Genomic DNA, 15,057 nt, shown 5'->3' with positions numbered 1-15,057 from the left:
TTATCAGTGTGCTGTACACCTCGTCTTTGTTCTGCCCCATCCATCCACACACTCACTGAACTCATGCAGATGTAAGTGTGCCAATTCAGCTCACACAGTCGCACCTGTATTCATTCAACTCATTCACTGTACCAGTGCATGAATCACCCAGACAATACAAAACATGAGTAATTCTGTACGATGAAACAGAAGTGAGCCATCTGAGGTATTCTATAAGGAAATACAATCAAAGTAGCAACATGAGAAATTACTGTTAAGAGCAGCTATATGACTTCAGTGTTGACATTTAGTGAACATTTAATTTGATAAGCCAGGATTTTGAGTGAATATGAGATTAGAGGCATAAAATGCATCACTGAAGCCTATTTAACCAGATAAGCAAACCCTCTTTCATCCTCATGTATTGCTGCGCTGATTGGATTTGAGGGACTGGAAACTATCAGGCAGAAGAAAAGACAGACGTATTTTATTTCTCGACTATCTGCTTTGAGGCTGGCCTTTGTAGGCTGGCACTCTGTTGGCATTATAGCGCTCTTGCTGCCCACAGTTGCCGTCAGCGCTACAAACATGTAAAAGCAGCCAGCAAGACGGGGAGGGGCATGGGAACTGAATGCTGATCATCTCATTTCGATTCGAGCCACAGACAAGCCACACTGACACATTTCATCACCTGTACTGTTTATCAACTTTTTACCTGCAACCCACTACTCCAAAAATGAATTACTCACAAAATATGTTTTTCTCATTGCAGAGTACTTCTTTCCATTTTTCATATGAAAAAAACAATGTTCTGCTAAACGTACTGGACTCAGCTTATTTTGTTCAGTAGGATGTCCCCTTAGACTGTGCACAATATGTTGTTGTCTATTATGACTAGCTTTAAAAAGTGGGTACTGCATGCATACAACATGGTCCTAAGAGAGGGTTTCATTGGCGTTAAATTAAAAGCAAACAGATATACTGTGTTGTTTATTCACTTTGGTTTAAAGTACTGTATATCTTTTGGAAATAATTATCCCCAATTGTAAATAAAATGTGGATGTGTGACATGCAACCATCAGTTCTTTTACTACAACATCTTTCAAATGGAAAATGTTTTCTACCAGTTGCAACAAAGACAATGACTTCAATGACATTCTTTAATTTTGCAGTGAATGTCAAAATTAAAAGCAATGCAGTCTATGGCAGCTTCTTTTGATTGTTTTGTTTTCCCCTTTCACCTCAGTTTACCGTCATCAAATCGTAAACAACCAAGGCAAAAATTAAAAGACAAAATATATATATATAAACAGCATTTAAAGATTTAAGACACCAAAGGGCACTCCAAGGCAGAGCCGCTGTGAGACTCACAGACTTGGCAGTTTTCGTAAAGAAACAGCAGAGCACTCGGATCACACTGAAGCTGAGAGACAGACAGATGCAGGAGACAGATTAATGGTGACACAAAAAGAGGGAGAGAGACAGGACGTGCGAGAGAGTCAAAGGAAATGTTTAAACTAGTCTGTGAAGAATCTCTATCAGCTGCTCTCTCTCTTACTCCTCTCTCTTTATGGGACCAAAGCTTCACCAGCGAGCCACTTGGCTTGTGTAGTCCTCAGTGGTGGTGGGGAAGTCACCATCAGTCCCTTTCTCGAAACCTCCTCCCCCTTTCCCGCCTCTATTTCCACTCCCTGTGTGTTTGGGCGGCCATGGCCTGCCCTGCTCTCTTTGCTCCCTCAGCCAACGCCTCTCCTCGCGCCTCTTCAAACGCACCTCCTGGTGCTCCCTCTGGCGGGTGAACTGGAAACGCTGGAGGAACAGGTCCTTCGCATACTCGTACAACTGCACGTCCAAGAAGTTGAGCTCCTCGATGCGTCTGCGCACAGGCTCGCTCAGGTCCACGTTGGCGGCTCGCGTGCTGTTGATCTGCGTGAAAGCGGAGATGAAACGCAGGCTGAACGTCCGCTCAAACAGGTACTGCGTCTTGCGTTGAAACTCAGTCAGGCCGTAGAAAGCCATGTTCTTCAAGTTGCTCATGGCGCTGCTCAAAAGGATGTGGTTACGTTGGCTCTCATTCATAGAGGACAGGTTGTAGCAGCCCACTAGGCTCAGGTCAGCCAGCATACGGACCTGCCGGTTATTGGCCAGGTTGGACGGGCAGTTCATGAACTCTGTCAGGGTCACACCAGACCAGTCATCCCCACTGTAGCAGGTGGGTAGCTCATCCTGGGTGGGCGAGCGTCCATCACACATATGGAGGGCGGTCTTCCATGTGGCTCCACGCTGGACATGCTTCCACTCACTCAGGTAGCGGGAGACTGGGTCACGCAGCATGGTGATGTAGTAGAAGTTCCTGCAGCCAAAACAAACACAGTTAGAAAGCTGTGAGCACGTCATCATCACAGAGGGCTGCCCTGCATTGTGCTGACAGATGGTGACTTTTGTCTATGTATGAAACTTCAAGGTTGAATGCTAATTGGCAAACCGAAAGTCTCACTAATGAGATTGTTATAGAATCTTTATATATTGCCCTTGAAAACTGAACCCTTACATCACAGCAGTGATTTTACAAAACTGGGCCAGAACAGTTTCCATTCCACAGATTTCTTCCACCTGCCATCATGGAGAATAATTGGGAATTAAGCCATGATAGTAATCACTGGACATAGAGAAAGTGGGCAAAACTGACCCAACTAAATCCCAAACATGTCACTGCTGCAAAATAATGAGGATTCAGTTTTTGTACCTCAAATCTGCTGCACTTTTAACTGGGTATTCTAGCCATCCTTTGTCAGCCAATTGCAGAAGGGCATTTTACAGGAGAAAACAGGCAGGCATTCTGGGGGTGAAGAACTGGTTAATGAGCACTACTGTCTCTCTACCATAGAATGAATGTTTCAAAAATGTTTCTACTATAAAATGTATAGCAACATTACTAAAAAAAAAAAAAAAAAAGCAAACAAAATCTTATAACTGCACCGGTATGAATCATGTCTGATTCTGAAGTTGATATTTTGCTTGAGAGCGAAGCTACAACTGCCCTTGATACCAAGGTTGAAGACCTTCAAGGATATCTTCTCTGCTGAACCACGGGTATGTCAAAACGCATTCCGATGGAAAACAAAGATTGGACAGGTGTTGGCCAGGTAAACATCTTCTAAGATGAAGTCCTGTGAGTGCCATGTGAATATTTAATGATGTAACCCCCTCCCGAGAGAACAGTCTGGGCAGATAAAGTGGAGTGCGGTGCTGAGATTTCACACTGACTCCAAAGCTGCTCTCAGTGCTGCTTCAGTCGCTTCAACACAGCAAACATCCACACAGACTCATACAGAAGTGGAAATAATAGATCTCCACAAACAGTCTCCTGTGCATTTACCTGGTTGTCCTTCAGGGTTGGATTCAATGCAGGCGAGAGGCTAAAGGGTATTCTGAAATTGTGCGCTCAGTACAATATTTTTCCCAAACTTTATTCAGCTTGTTTCTAAAGGAAAATATACTGTTTGGTCTATTTCTTTTATTTGTCCTTTACTTACTATCTGTTCAATTTTTGTCCTTACTTGTCCTGAAAAATCAGCTGTATGTTGTCAATAATAAAAACACTAAGAATACAACATGGTAATGGTAAGTCTCCTACGCTTGCTGCATGCTAAGAATGTGAAGGGGAAGTCAGTTTCAGAGCTGAGAGAATCAAGTAAATGATTTCTTGATCAAACGAAATATAATTACCAGTTATTTTGATGACTGATTAATCAGTTTGGCCAGGTTTTAAATAAAAACTTAAACATTCTCAGGTGAGGATTTGCTCCTTTTGTCTGTTTCATGTGATTATACATTCAGTATCTTTGGGTTTTGGACTGTTGGATAGACAAAACAAGAAACTGAAGTATATCTGGGAAATTGATAGACATTTTTCACTGGTGACCAACAATCAATTGAGTAATTGAAAACTGAAAACATTTCAGGTACATTTCTCGAACTTCAATCAAGCTTCATCTAGTTTCTGGTTTAGTAGAATATGCCCCCGATCATGAATAAAAATGGAATGAGTCAAACATTTTCTTTTATATCACACAAACATGGTTTGCGATGAGCACAAACTATAAAACAGGGAAATGTTTGGGTGTATTCGTGTGCACAAATAACAATATTATTTGACCAAACAAACCACAAGATTGCCAAAAATATGCCCTGAGTTTATGTGGAGAAGATTTGTTCTAATGCTGCTGCAAGAATGCCACCACTGACAATATTACCCAATATGAGCCAGGCAAGAAGCTGTGATTAGAGCCCTGGTGGCAGCAGCTGTATCCTGGCACTTGCTCCTGGAGTTGGCTGGCTGCAGATACATCCTCATTAGACTGTCTCTGGGACGTAAACACATGCAGCAAGTGTTGTCTGAGTGCACTCAACAGCCCAAAGGTCAGTTGTGTGCGCCATCAGTGTCAAAATACATCAGGATCAACGGGTCTGTGGAGCTGTCTTGAGGAGGCTTTCCCTGAGTGATACAGATGGCTGTCGAACTGGGGAGGGGGCAAGCTAACAGGCTTCTCTTACCTCTGCCCTGTGTTATCATCAATACCACCCCTACAGTTATTTCACACTATCAAAACTACTGTGAGACGTTTACACTGTTATGCTGTTTTCCAGTAGATGTTTTAGTAAAATCACAGTAAACACCACAGGAGGCAGCTTTGATAAGACATTTTAATACAATGCAGTTTTTGTATGGCAATGCTGTGACAGAGCCACATCCCTTTGCCAAGATTTCCCAGACTATTTTAGTGTGCTGAAGTCGAGAACCTAGCTGAACTTTGGTTAATCAGGGATCAATAATAGATAGGAGGCACATCACAACTCATCCAGCCTCAGAATACTCATGTCTACAGCAGCAGCAGCACCAGCAGCCAGTCCTTACTGGAGCACAAACTAAATAGGGGTCATTAAACAGTGATGGAAGAGGAATTCAAAAGTATGGATAAAAATGGACTAATGAGTAGCGCAGATGAAGGAGCTGGTGCAGACTAAAGCTTGGAGTAATTCAAATAGATGTATGATGTTAATGGATATGGAAAACATTTGAAAAACAAGTACATGCATTAAAGCCATGTCTGACTGAGCCATTTGAAAAATGTATACAGGAATATTACAGAAATCTGAGATAACAACAAATATTTTTGTTTTTCAATTATAAGTTCAGTGCTTTAAAAAAAAAGTTACTTTGACCATTAGGAAAACAAGACATACTCACATAAATCACAAATCCATACTATTTAATAATTCTAAGCAGGTGTATTGAATGTCTACACTGGAAAACTGCCAAAAGGTACACAAAACAATCAGTATGCAAGCTAAAAAGCTCCTTAATTCTTAGAGTGTGCTGCTGATGGACGCTATTCTCCTACAATAAAATATATGGTGAATGATGAAATAGTTAATAGACGACAAAAGATAACTATTGAAGTTTTGGAAAAACACTTTGTTAGGTTTAATTATCATAAGCAGTCTAAAGTCATAGTTCACTTGTCTCTGCAAGTTGCACACATTGCGAACTTTCTATCACCATACAACAGTTTAGTATGTGTATGTGTATTATCTGAAAAGAAAGTGTACTGCAGCTTTGTATTTACACTTAGTATATAAGGAATTGGACACAGCTTAAGAGTCTACAGCCATGTTAGCAGCTCTGTGAGGTGTCATCGTAGTTTTGGAGGTATTTGGTCATAAACCAAAGTAACAGACAAACAAAATGTTTGACCTGATGATTGATTTGAAAAGTCAGTCTGAACCGACTTAACGACAAACATCTCCATCCATATAGTGGTACGCCATAAGCCTGGCTAAAAAAACAGGTCAGGTCTCCATGAATATTGTCACTAAAACACTCCCTAAACCCATGCAACACAAATGAACAGTCAGTGGACCACATTATATTCCCAGCAAATCTCAGTGCAACAGGCAACTCTCTTTTAATTGCCCATAATTAGCCTCAATGACATGATTTCAGCCCACTGCTTCTCTCTAATTGCAGGCTGCTAAAAGGGACATCGAACTTTCAGCCTGAGCACATGGTGTTTGGAAGTGGATGAACTGAATTCTCTAATTAAGACATTCATGTGTGGGAGTTGGATGTTGTTGCAGGTGCTTGAGGGTGGGCTAGACAATAGGGGAGAGCAAAACAAAATGTCTCTCTGAGCTGGGCAGGAAGTTGTTCAGAGCAAAGGCTAACAAAGTGAGCAGAAAATAAGTAAAGACAAGCCATGTCCTAGTACAACAGTGGGACTGACTGATACTGTTGGGATGTAAAGAGGTAGACACTGCGTGTGTGTCTGTGGGAGTTTTCTACAGAGTTTGAGCAGTACATTAAGACCATTACATCTCTCACTTATAAAAGAGCTGTAAAGACTACAAATGAGTGTATGTTCTGTTGTTTTAATCTTAATTTAAATTTTATGTTTATGTTAAATTTCATGCTGCGTTCCCCACAGTATACACTGAGCTGTTTATTTCCCCATCGGCATTTTGAGGCCAGGTTCTTTCTCTCCCTCTTTTTTTCATTATTCTCTGTTTGATAGAGCACATTACAGTAGAGAAGCAGAATGTAAATGTGGGAGGATAGTTAGAGGGGGATAACGTGTCTCAAAGGTCCTCAGCCAGATTTAAATTTGGGATGTTGAGGTTACGCGGTGTGTGTCTATGTTATGATGACGCATGCTGTCCTAACCCACAAGCTGAGTTCAGTTGGAAAAAATGTGCTGTAACGTAGTTCATTGTACGAGTCAGGATGAGAGTCATCTGTTAAAAAAAATAGCAGCTTATCATAATTCACAGTTATGTTTTCTTGCTAGGTGACCTCTAGTGGCAATAGTTATTATACTGTGAGCAAAGGAGGAAGTCAAGTGATGTAATATATTGAGTGACAAAATCTGCATTGGGAGGGGGTTGGGTTGGATGGATGGGTTGAACCGTTGAAGCCGTTCCAACGGCTTGTGTCCGAGGGTGAGGACAAACAACCTAGATGGTCGTTCAGGTTGGAGGACTTAGCAATATTCATATCAGTGAATGTTGGCCTCTCAGATTTGCTCAGCAATTCAGATAGGTCTGATGTTGTGGCATGGACAGGTTGCGCCCATTAACAGCTGTTTCCACTGGTTGGAGAAACGGTCAATGAATCAGAATTGAACAGGAGCGAATATAAATGAGGGCCCCATCTTCCTACAAAGCTAGCTAGCCAGCAAACATCCTCATGAAAAATAAAATGGATGAGATTAACCCAGCTGTCGAATTTGTTGTAAGCTGACATACAGAAATAACTCTTAATCAGCACATTTGTTTGATCGATGTGAAAATTCAAACTAACTGCTTCTAGTAACAGCTACTGTGTCAAATGAAAATGAAATCACAGAGATGGATACATCACTTGCTGAAAACATGATTGTTGGTGTGCAAATTAATGATATTGGAACAGGGTGGTTTGTTAAAATCACTCAGTTATAACACTCAGCACCATTACTTCAAACATTAAACATACCAGTCATTGAGAGCAATGTTTCTAGGAGCAGTCTCCTGGACACAGAGTACAAGGTACAGTACTCTATGAAAACGGGGTATTCCTGTAATTTTGCACCTCACTTGACTCCTGCCCTTTTCTCCACTCTGCCCCTCCACCATGTCCTCCAGACATTAGTGTTCCCAACGGATCCATAACCTTTTCTTAAAGGTTGTCACATTAATCACGCTGCTGATTTCACTCGTCAATCTCCCTCTGTATCTCTTGTGTTTATCTCTCGCTATGCTGTGCATCGTCTCTCTTCACTGCCCTCCATTTGAGGCACCGCGTATAAACAATCATCACTCTCCTTCCCCACTCTTTGTTTTATAGCCTTTTCCAAGAGACTCCTCATTCAGGTAAATCATAGTACTGATAAGTGTTGATGAGAGAGGAAGGCAACGTGGTGATATTTAGATCCTTTCCCAACAAACAATTTCAGTCTGATAGTTTTGTATTCGGAGATCTGAAATCAAAGAGTGGAACATAAGAACTCTTGCAAGCTGCTTCGGAGGAAATAACTTTTTTATTAAAAACCACAGTGACCATGGCATTTCAAAAGAGGTTCACTGAGTGGACACAGATACTTTATATAACGTTATCAACCCTGTTTCCTGGAAGTTATGTTCAAATACAACAAATTTTCGACAAAACATTTCTGGCAAGTCACAAAAATGCCAAAACATAATTTAGTATAAAATTGCATATAAATATAACTTCTAAGAGACACTGCTGAACACCATAAACATGGCCAAGAAGTCCCAACAGGCAGTATCTGTTTGTGCTGTCCCACAGCTCTCAGACATGATCTGAGCTCTACCTCTGATCAGAGTCAGTTGTTAGCAGTCAACAGCAGGACTGAATGAGAATGTGGGTAAGCCAGTGGCACTGCCTTCAGCTAAACTACCTCAGCTCTCAGTGAGATGGCCCCAGTGCTCCTCTTTAACCAAAAAACAGCTGTAGGGTTGCGACGTAAGTACTCCAGAAATACAGGTATACGAATGCACTGCGCACCCCTCATTCAGTATGTATTAAATTATTGTAGACACTACACTGCAGAGATTTTGAAAGCTTGGCTTCATGCAGAGGCTTTAAACTCAAAAGTCAGTGTTAAGGACAAAGTGTTCTAGCCTTAAATGCAGTTTGAATCATGAGGAAGAAATTTGTTCCACAGTAAGTGTGACTGCGTGATGTTGCAGTATGACTCATCTGTAAAGCTTTGTGTTAACAGTACACAATACCTAACTAGACCTTTAAGAAGTGAAGGCTGACAACACTGCTATAGGATTTTTGTGCACTGCCAGGAGTGAACATGAATATAGACACTGGCCTCAATACACAACAAACAAAAGACAAAAAGATTTAAATGATTTACAAATGTGAATGAGATGAATTACATACATACAGTTTAATCAAAGGGTGACGAGTAATGAAAATATAAAAAAACCTTCCAAAATAGTGAATGCCCACATCTAACTGTGTATTTCAAGATCTAATAACCATGATACTGTGGCCATTATTCTACATGTTCTCTCTTTGAAAATTGAATCGAAGGCAACTGGACATATGTTTGTCTGGGAAGACGTTTCGCCTCTTATCCAAGGGGCTTCATCAGTTCATACGCATCGGTCTATCTAGTCCGCACTAGTCTGACTAGTGCGGACTAGATAGACCGATGCGTATGAACTGATGAAGCCCCTTGGATAAGAGGCGAAACGTCTTCCCAGACAAACATATGTCCAGTTGCCTTCGATTCAATTTTCAAAGAGAGAACTATGACCTGGATGAATGAGAACATTCACAGACATTATTCTACATGGAAAAACAGGGCTAGTCAGACCAAAGAGAATAATCAGATCGCAGCTCTCAGTCAGGAAGTTTGAATTTATAGCCTCTTGAGAAAGAAAGAAAGAAAGAAAGAAAGAAAGAAATAACCTCTAAAGTTATGCATTACCTACCAGAGTCTGCAATCCTTTGTATTTTATCAGTTTATGCCTACTGTATGGTGCCAAGGACAAAGGATGTCAGGCTGAACTGCATATCTTTTTTTACATCAGTGAAAAAATTACTTCACTCTGGGCTCATCATTTTAAGATTTGACCACACAAAACAAAACATACATGAGATATTTGCCCTGTATATTTGCACTGTTTCACAACAGTTAAATGTTTTGTTTGACACCTTTTACAATAGAGGCAGCAGACCAGCTTCTACATTATATTTCAGAAGAAAATGCTGAAAACAATAACCACAGAAAAATAAAACAAACATACAAACATACAAACAAAATAAGCCCTACTCAATAGGATATAAAGCAGTTACAATCTCTCCTCAAGCAGCTTCAACATTAAAACTCTGCTTCACCGCTAATGCATAAATAATTATAATAATGCAATAACATAACATACTACGCGCAGTAGAATGATATAACCTCTTAAAAGGGCGATTCTGCATAATGAATACTTTTACTTTTGATACTTAAAGTATATTTTGCAGACAAAATGCACGTACTGGCATTCAGTAAAATGTCAAATACAGCACGCCTGTGAAAAAGGAGCTTGGACAAGAGACTGAATGAAACAGTCAGCACCAGCTGTGAACGCCTGACACGGCATAAACTGGGAAAAGGTCAAAAGTCATCAACTTGGAGTCAGCGGACGGCTGGAGAATGCTGGAGGCATTCACATACAAAGACAGACTCGTTTGACAGACTCGTGACACACATGTGACATATGTTCCACATGTAGGTCACATGACAACAACTGAGCCATCCCCGTAGCAAATGAACAAACTCCCTTTGCTAAGCTAGGGACCTTGAGTTAACAATGTATTGTTAACAGATATATTGTCATTATTTTGATCTGTTTGCCCAGATCACTGCAATTGGCCATTTACTGCAAGGTGAGAACATTTTGTGCTACCAGACAAACAGATGCTGTATTTCTACTCTCAGTACCGATGTAGCTGTAAAACCACAGAAAGTGTAAAGAGCAGAGAGGTGATTTGGGGATATTTAGGATATTATTATTATGGAAATGTATTAACTAACTGATACCCTGTGCTGTAACTGTCACAAACCTGGCTGTTTCTGAGGATGCTTCATTTGCACCAAATCATCCTTTGCAGGATACCAGTGTCTTGTCGGTCTTGATCAAAAAGATACAGCAGTATAGATGTTAGGTAGGACTCTGACTGTTTTGATATCTACTGTAATGACACTGTTGTGTTGCTGGTACGCATCTGCTTTTAGTTCATTACATTTTAAATGTTTTCCAGCGGAGAGCACTGCTCGGCTTTGTCACGTGGTCGTCAGTGTGAATCCTTATGCAGCTGCCCGTGGCCCACAATGTGCCAAGGAACATTTAGCCGTCTATTTTACATTCATAGTCTGCAAGGCTTTCATTTGCACAAAAATCACGGCGTATGAAGGCAATTTAGCTCTCTCATTAAAAAGACATAAACGCCTCAGAACTTAATGGCATCTCACAGTAAAAGAGTGAGCCTTCAGAGTTTTGAGATTACATCTTAAGATTGTCACACAAATAAAAAAAAAGAAGTGAGGGGCTGGTGTCTCCACAGTTTGAATGAAAATGGCCAACAATATAAGAGAAGAGTGTAAAGTACAGCAATACTCAGACGTTATGTGTGTTTGATAAAAGTTTCTATTTTGCAACAATTTCTATTAATAGTTACAAGCAGTTTTAGTTGTACTTGTAACACAATACATGAGATAAAGGTGTTTTAGTCAAATAACATCTACAGTTATTGTTTCTGCACAGATTTAATGTAAAAGCAATGAGAGCTGAATCAGTGAGTGCCATCTTACTCACAGCCCAGCATGTTACCGTAGGTTGTCTGCACCTTTCATAATAAAATCTATCCCACGGGGATAATGCAGTGCAGTGCAGGCTTTGAGGAAAGAATTTTCTGAACGTGCTTGGTTTCCGCAGTGTGTAACAAGCATTAAAAAAATGGATTCGATTATAATTCATCCGGATTAGTGCTATCTTTTTCCACTTTAAAGATGTTACAATAAACGATGTGCGCTTAACCTTGTAAAAATAAATTCCCGAGTGCTGCATCATACACCATGAGCAAAGATGCTTAAAGAGAAATTACTTCTCTAGGTAATGACTTCCTCCATCCCTGAGGTCTGTAATTTCAGCAGTCGTGAAAAGTGACATTGGTATTACCAGCAGTAAGGGGATGGAGACTGATGGGGACTCTACTTTATCAGTCCACTTTATGAACTATAACGTTACATATACCCTTCATTCCCAAAGCAGAAAGAACAAAGATATTCACAATACGCTGCGTTGAACAGAGCACATAACTACAGTTTGTGTTTTGAACATCAGTATTGCAGGTTTGTTTCAGTTGTTCATACAGCTGTTAAATGGCTTTAAAGTGGGGTTATATGGAAAGCTCTCGCCTTCACCATTTCTCTGGTGAGGAGATGTCCTTGGTTGGTGAGAGCGTGTGCGTTACTCAGAACGCAAGGTCTCTGCGGAGCATCTGTACATCTCTCTGCTGTCCCGTTTCTCACAGACAAGATGAGAATGAGACCGGAGACATGCATTATTTGTAACCGATACCATTCCTTAATGGTTTCTGCGCTCCCCCTGGCAGCCCATAATGGACCGTTTTTGAGGTTCTCGGCATCTTGTTCGGCTTTTTGATGGTGACGGAATGGGGACAGTGGGTGTCACCTGGGAAGAAACAAGAAGAACGATGGGACTTTTCATTTACTTACTACTCAGGAAACTGGCAATGCTAGGCAGTTGACATGGTGTGCATACAGAGAGAGCACGTACAAGGAGTGGAAGACAACAACGAGGAGAAAAATCTCTCTAAAAAAGACAAGTATTTCATTCTTTCAGAGACAAAGGATAACAATGTCATTTCTAAAAGAGGAATTCATGGCTCATTCAGTAATCATCAGCACTAATAAAAAAAAGACCCTTAAAGTTGTAATCCTCAAGGTATTTCATAAAATTCCTATTTTTGTGTTACAGTTTTCAATTTTATCTCATCTCATAAACACAGGGTGGATTTTATTTGAAATAGTCACAGGAGACACACTGTACTTGTTGCTGAGGTTAGCGCTAACTACAATCGCTCATCAAAAATGCATCTACAAAACGAGACAAGTCATTTTTGCCCTTTTTTTTAATGTCAGAGCATCATTTCTCATTTTTTCAAGAGGGAGCACAGTGAGCTGTTAGATGAAGAGTTGCAGGCTGCACACCTCCAACTTCTCAGCAATGGAAAACCAATCAAGCTGTGTGCAGCAAGAAATCAGCTCACAGTTGCAATTACTTTTGACTGACACTAAGACAACCTAAGTTTGTCTGGCTGTGGTGTAAACAGAAACAGCAGCTGCTCTTCTTATGTATTTTTGCTGCTCAGCTAGTGTTTGCTGTTGTACTAAATCACATTTGCTGTTACCACCTGTAACTCCGGGTATCTAGGACTGAAATCATTACAACTTTAAACACATTTTAATCAGCTATTCCTACATATTATGGTTTTCATGAACTCGAGATTAGCAGCTCACTGAACAATCTCCCTGAGCTGAGAAGCCAATTTATGGACGATAGCAATGATAAACAGGGCCATTTAAAAACATGAACACAGTGAGTGTGGAGTGAAGTCTCAGGTAACTCAACGCTTTAACAGAATATAATGTCATTCGAGGTGAAATCAGCACACACGGTTCAGATATGAAATACACTGCAAGCTTGATAATCACATGCCTCTCCGCCTGTATGCGCTTTGTGATGTTCATGCACCCCGCAGTCTGACACAAAAGTGCCTGATTCACAGACACAAAATGTAACCTTGCTGCAACGAGCAGCAGCACATAAGAGCAGGGAGGCAAGACCTAAAATACAAGCTGTATACTCTGAGAAGGAGGAATAGATCTCTAGAGGAACCTGCAAAGGATGCAGCTCAGGGATGACACCATCTTCACTCAAATTTGAATGGCTCTGTATCTTCACTGAGATCTGTCATCTCATTTCAGCTCCTGGGACAGCACCTGTTTGACCTCTTCTGCTTGTCAGGCTGCAGGGAACAAAAATTAAAGTGGCCGTAAAGCAGTGCTGATACAGCTACATAACTGTGTTACAATTATAATAGATCTCACATGCTGCTTCCTAATGATTTGATGTAGTTTCAATGCACACTATTTAGGGCCATGTAAGGACTTCATACTGGGGTGTTTGGATACTCTACAGGGAAAATGACTGGAAGAGACAGTTCATGCAGAATACACAATAACTGGACCAGATATGCTGAGATGAAAAGTATAGGTTGGACAGGAAATCTGACTGTCCCTTTATATTGGCAAGCAACCCTCTGCTGTCCTCACTGCTTTTCTGTAATTCTGAAACCAATTAGACACTGTAATATGATGGCACAGCTTCAATTACCATGATAGTGGAAATCCTCCTGTCTAATTATGCTCTCCTTTTAATCTTTCTCTTTCAAAGATCTCTTCAAGAGACAGCGAAGGAGGAGACAAGGCGTGTACTCGCATGGTCTCTGAATTAATAATACAGCCAGCGGAGAGGCGCAAGTACACAGGCTGGCAGTGGAAACCACAGAAAGTGTCACATCACATAACGCAGAGCTGAAGACACTGAGAGCTTTGCATGCTGACATGAGAGTCTTACGTCTCTCCAATACTTCCACTCACACAACTTCCCCCAGCATTCCATCCTCTCAGTCCCTCACCACATGCAGTTAATGTCCCAAAAATCGAATTCAAATTCAGCAGTAATGGTTTTTTATCCTCATTATAGCATTTCATTATCATCATGACCATGACCATCATCATCATCATCATCACTACCATGATTGTTGGAATAATAAAGTGAATGCTGAGACAGCAACAGTCCACAGGCCCTGACATAAAAATACTATCTAGTGATACTCCTTCTTCACTGAAAAAAATGTTGAATTTACTCAATTTTAATGTTGAAAGTGGTTGCACGCAATACATTCATCTAAATCCAGACATATTTTTTAAGTTGGCTGTACTTAATATTTTAAGTAAGTAGAGTAATTTCAAATAAATTATGTAAGTAGTTTCAGCACAAAAATTCTGAGTATTTGTTACTCTGATTTCCTTAGTAATTCTAACTAAGCCCATGTTTAATTTACTTAAATTCATTATGTAATTCATTTATTGTGGTTAGTTATTTGTTATTGTGCTTTAAATTAAATTGTTTTATTCTACATATGTAAAATATTTTGATTCAATTCACAATTTTATTTAAAACAATCAAAATGCATATGTAGATGTGGGGGTGGCCGAGAAACCCTGTATACAATGAGTTGTGGCAGTCTGGAGCAATTCCCAATTCCATTTTATTTGAAAATAAAATGGAGTCTTGTTCAAAAACTCTGCAGTAAAAAATGCACATTGGGCCAACCAGAAAGACAAAAGTAAGCAAAAAAAGGGGAATGGGGGGAATTCTCAAGAGCACTTCTCAAGAAGAATCAAAATAATACCAAACAAAAGA

General features: G+C 40.3%; 1 protein-coding gene across 1 annotated transcript in view; it reads right to left on the bottom strand.

The window, feature by feature from the left end:
* Nucleotides 1-1,563: 1,563 nt before the first annotated feature.
* Nucleotides 1,564-15,057, bottom strand: part of hs6st3b (heparan sulfate 6-O-sulfotransferase 3b) — a 49,455-nt gene continuing 35,961 nt past the window's right edge. Inside the window, exon 2 of the mRNA XM_041057546.1 lies at nucleotides 1,564-2,332. Coding sequence (XP_040913480.1) covers nucleotides 1,564-2,332 — 769 coding nt within the window. The remainder of the gene's footprint in view (nucleotides 2,333-15,057) is intronic.

Source organism: Toxotes jaculatrix, chromosome 15, assembly GCF_017976425.1.
Source record: "Toxotes jaculatrix isolate fToxJac2 chromosome 15, fToxJac2.pri, whole genome shotgun sequence".
Taxonomy (NCBI): domain Eukaryota; kingdom Metazoa; phylum Chordata; class Actinopteri; family Toxotidae; genus Toxotes; species Toxotes jaculatrix.
This window is presented reverse-complemented; position numbering and strand designations above follow the sequence as displayed.